The following is a 4,959-nucleotide window of genomic DNA, read 5'->3' on the forward strand; positions in this document are numbered from 1 at the left end:
TATATATATATATATATCGAAATTGAACCAAATTCGATGACTGGCACCCATGCCAACCTTCCTTCATTGGACACTAAATTCAGCTTGCGAAGACCTGTTGGGGCAAGTGAGATCGAAACTGAACCAAATTCGATGACTGGAACTTGTGCCAGTGGAGCACTAACAGCACCAACTGAGTGAGATCACTGCCAGAGCAGCGGTCTCGCTTCCGTGCCGGTGGCACGTAAAAAGCACCATTTGAGCGTGATCGTTTCCAGCTTCGCCTTACTGGACCTCAGAACTCTCTGGCCCACAATGTATTTGCAGTGCCAGTACTCATATCAACATTTGGGCTACTTGATTGGTCACTTGATGAGATCCAAGCCATTGATGTGAAAACCCGGAAAATACTAACAAGGACACATAATTTCCACATAAACAGTGATGTAGACTGCCTCTACCTAAAACAGAAACAAAACGGCAGAGGTTTAACATTGATCTGAAATGCCTTTGAATGTCGCATCATATCCCTTCGGCAACATCTTTTAACCATCAAGTGTTGAAGTGCATCTCTTGAACAAATTTGCATACATGAGGCTGATAACATCATAAGACTTGGAAAGCAGCTCCTTGAGCAACATTCCTTTCGTGATAACTTTAAATACATACCCAAAGAAGTCACATGACTCTACCACAACATATCAGAAGATTATGCATGGGTTAGGGTTAGTAGAAAGCTCTGAGATGATAGTAAGATTTATCATGAAAGCAGTCTATCATGGACCAATAGTCGGATTACTACCTCTCACTTCGAAGGGTATGAGTTTGCAATCCAGGAACAGGAAATATCAACCAAATACCTGATCCACAAAAGGGATAGAAATTCAGGAAAAGCAGTAAAATGTGACAACCAATGCAGACTTTGTGGAGTTAATACAAAATATATCACCCACATCATAAGCAGTTGTCTGAAAATGTCATCACAGTATTATCTACCGATGAGACATGATGTTGTGGCTAGCAATGAACTCCATTTAAAGGATAACCCCAAGGACAAAGCCACTCATAATAAAATGGAGTACTGGGTGGAATGTCCCAGTGAAAACCTCAATAAAATGTAAGCACAACAGGCCTGTTATGATTTGGGATAGAGAAATTAGCTGCCCATTGGATGTTAACATAAAGCTGAAGATCAGTGAGAAAGAGAACAGCCACACTGAACTATTGAGAAATCTGCAGTTACTCTATCCAGATTACAAGTTCAGGTTTATACCTGTAATTATTGGGGCCCTAGAATATGTAACACACTGTCTAAATACCAATCTTGAGGAATTAGGCTTTTCAAAACCAAAAAAGGAGAAAGTTAATTTGAAAACTACAGATCCAATCCATCACTGGAACTGTAAAAATCTGTAAAACTTTCCAGAAGCAGGTCTACATATGCAACTATATGCATGAGAATTCATACACAAAACAAAATATACAAATCTGCACATATATTTACATACATAAATGTGTGCGTGTATATGTACATACATACATACCCACCCTGTTGTTGATGTTGAAATTCCAATGAAGGAGTCTTGGATCTAGGTTAGAAACTGGTTCTTTCTCTGTTGGCAAGAAATCTTGAAACAAAACTGAATAATAACATACAGATATATAAATTTGAGCAAAGTCAACTCCAACACATTGGCACCAACTTCATGCAAGCATGAAGGCATGCTGACAAAACACTGCTCCTCTAAATCAAAAGCTTACCTGTCATTGTGGTTCTGTGGTACAAAGCATCTAGCTATCTACTCAAGAAAACACCGAGTAAATGATCCACAAGCACTCAAGCAAACTGAGTCCTCAACTTGTTCCATTTGTCAAAAGGCTTGCAAGGCTCCAGCAGGCCTCAAGAGACACATTAGTGTCCATAGAACGCTTTATTTTATACTGAACCCTAATTTGTCGTTCAGAACAAGAGAATCCATCATATATATATATATATATATATATATATATATATATATATATATATATATATATATATAGTGACTCGGAGGAGAAAGATGTGTGGGGATACCATTATGAAAGGTTATTAAATCTGCTGAATGACTGGGAGAAGGAGAGTCTTTCAAATATCAAACCAATTGAGGGACCAGCCATCAGAGTTGATAGCAGTATAATAGATAAGGCAATTAAGAATATGAAAACTGGGAAAGCCGAGATGCACTTGCATAGTTAATCAGGTTATTCAGGAAGGTGTTATCCTAAAAGACTGGTGTAGCAGTATTATAGTTAGCTGCTACAAGGGTAAAGGTGATGCAGTAGATAGAAACGATTTTAGAGGTACCAAACTGTTAGACCAGGTCATGAAAATTACAGAGAGTTATATCTCAACATCTCAACTGATTAGGGATATAATTAAACTAGATGAGATGCAGTTTGGTTTTGTTGCAGGGAGAAGTACCACAGATGTCATCTTCATAGTGAGACAGTTGCAAGAAAAGTATTTGGCCAAAAGTAAACCATTGTATTTAGCCTTTGTTGACCTGGAGAAAGCTTTTGACAAGGTTCTCCACTCTCTTATCTGATGGTTCCTAAGGAAGCTAGGAGTAGAGGCGTGGCCTGTTAGAGTTGTTCAAGCCATGTACAGTGATGCTGTCAGTAAGGTGAGAGTCGGTCTGGAATATAGTGAACAGTGATGAATTTAGAGTAAAAATTGGAGTTCACCAGGGATAAGTTTTTAGTCCATTCTTATTCATCATAGTTCTCCAGACCATAACAGAGGAATTCGAAACTTGATACCCATGGTAACTACTATATGCTGATGATCTTGCTCTCATTGCAGAATCTGAAGCAGAATTGGAGAAGTTCCGAGTTTAGAAGTAAAACCTGGAATCAAAGGGCTTAAAGTTAACTTAGCATAGACTAAAGGTGTTGTTAGCAAGAAAGCAGATAAGACTCTCCTTCCATCAGGTAAATGGCCCTGCTCAATATGTAGGAAAGGAGTGCGTTGTAATTCCATTTGATGCACCAAATGTAAGCTATGGATGTATAAGAGATGCAATGGAATCATAGGAAGATTAACAGATAAGGTCACTTTCAGGTGTGGAAGATGCACAGGAACAATAAGGACTAAGAGCACGAGGGAGGGACTTAAACTCTCTCAAATGCCCAGGAGGTTCTTTTGAGGTAGAAGATAGTTTCTGCTATTTAGGTGACCAAATTAGTAATGGTGGTGGATACTCTGAAACTATTGTTTCTAGAATAAGAATAGGATGGAGTAAGTTCAGAGAACTACTACTTCTGTTGGAAGCAAAAGGACTCTCTCTCTCAGAGTGAAAGGTAAATTGTATGATGCCTGTGACAATGGCTATATTCCATGGTGGTGAGACATGGGCTTTGACTGCAGAGAATATGTGTAGACTGGACACTGAAAGTTATGGTATCCAGGGCAAGAAATAAAATTACATCCAGTGGTGAAACTCCAGCTCTTGATTTCAGGAGTTTGGGGAAGTATGGAAATGCCCCTTTAGTTACCACTACTTCTAAGTTTGTGCTGGCTTAGGATATTATTCCTTGTCAAGGTCTCCAGTTATAGGTCAAATGGTAGAAGATGGTTGTGTGATGTGGAAGTGAACTGGTCCCCTAGACACATATCTCATGAGCACCCCACTCCATCACTACCTGTGTGTGGACATACCCTGATGTCATGTAAACCACCCCCAATGTTTAAAGGTTAAATAGGTCTTATGCTTCAAGGGTGAGCTTGGGAAAGAAGGAGATGAGCAGAGTGGACTATAATTTAATTGGCAAAACAACAGGAATTCACTGTTGTATCCTTCCCAAGAAAAATTATGAATCTTCAGATTTTGGTATGAATGTCTATGACCACTGATGCCTGTAAGTATGCCACATGAAGAGAAAAAGATGTTGTATGAATGTAGTTACATGCATATTTTCATTTTATAATAATTTCAAATTTTGGCACAAGGTCAGCAATTTTGAAGGTAAGTCAAGTACTACATTGACTGTAGTACTTGACTTACCCCCAAAAGATGGAAACAGTGTTGATTTTAGTGTAATTTGAACTCAGAATGTAAAGAGAAAGAAGAAATGGCACTTACGATTTTGTCTGATGTGCTAAAGATTTTGTTAGCTCACGACCTAAATTATCATTAAATAATAATAAACTTTTCTTCCTTTTTCAGGATATTGAAGGTCGCATATGTAGTCTGATATTTTATCACAAAGAATCAGATCCTCATCCATATTTTTCCTGGGACCAATTGAAAGTTGGGAAATATATTTGTATCTTGGAACCCGAGATTCATTTTTTTCTTGATGGACAAGTTGGTTTTAGAATTAATTCTACTAAGGATGTTAGGGTTTTATAAAATGTTGGGTTAAAAGAAATAAATCTATTTTTCAAGTATTTATTGTTAATAAATTTATTTTATCAAGTATTTATTGTTATTTCTTTAACTATTTCATCTGCAAAAACTCTGTGGAAGCTTGTTGTGTATGTGTCTACATGTGTGCATGTGAACACCGGACTGCCTTTATGTTTGTCTCCTTGTCACCACTTGACAACTGGTGAGGTTTGTTTACATTCCTGTAAGTTAGCAATTCAGCAAAATAGACCGGTAGAATAAGTACAAGTCTTGAAGAAATGAATACTTGCCTTGATTTGTTTGACGAAACCCATCAAGATAGTATTCCAGCATGGCTACAGCTCAATGACAGAAACAAGATAAGAGATAATGTGTTTTTTTTTTTTGTGTATAAATTAACGTGGTTTTAAGGAAGGGAGTTGAGAACTGTTCATTTAGCTGTTTTCTATTTTGAGCTGCACTGTTTTCTTTGATATTCAAGCAATTGGATGTATTTGAAGCAAAAGAAAAAGAGAAGAAACAATTGTAAGGAGAATAAAAATATTTTGATGTGGTGATGATTATTGATTTTATCACCATCAATGTTATGACCACC

The 4,959-nt window shown here is 37.5% G+C and overlaps 1 protein-coding gene across 1 annotated transcript in view; it reads left to right on the forward strand.

The window, feature by feature from the left end:
- Nucleotides 1-4,434, forward strand: part of LOC106876475 (uncharacterized) — a 17,020-nt gene extending 12,586 nt beyond the window's left edge. The window contains exon 5 of the mRNA XM_014925038.2: nt 4,182-4,434. Within this exon, the coding sequence (XP_014780524.2) occupies nt 4,182-4,367 (186 nt within the window). The 3' untranslated portion in view covers nt 4,368-4,434. The remainder of the gene's footprint in view (nt 1-4,181) is intronic.
- Nucleotides 4,435-4,959: the final 525 nt, after the last annotated feature.

Source organism: Octopus bimaculoides, chromosome 19 (genome assembly GCF_001194135.2).
Source record: "Octopus bimaculoides isolate UCB-OBI-ISO-001 chromosome 19, ASM119413v2, whole genome shotgun sequence".
In the NCBI taxonomy this organism is placed as follows: Eukaryota; Metazoa; Mollusca; class Cephalopoda; order Octopoda; family Octopodidae; genus Octopus; species Octopus bimaculoides.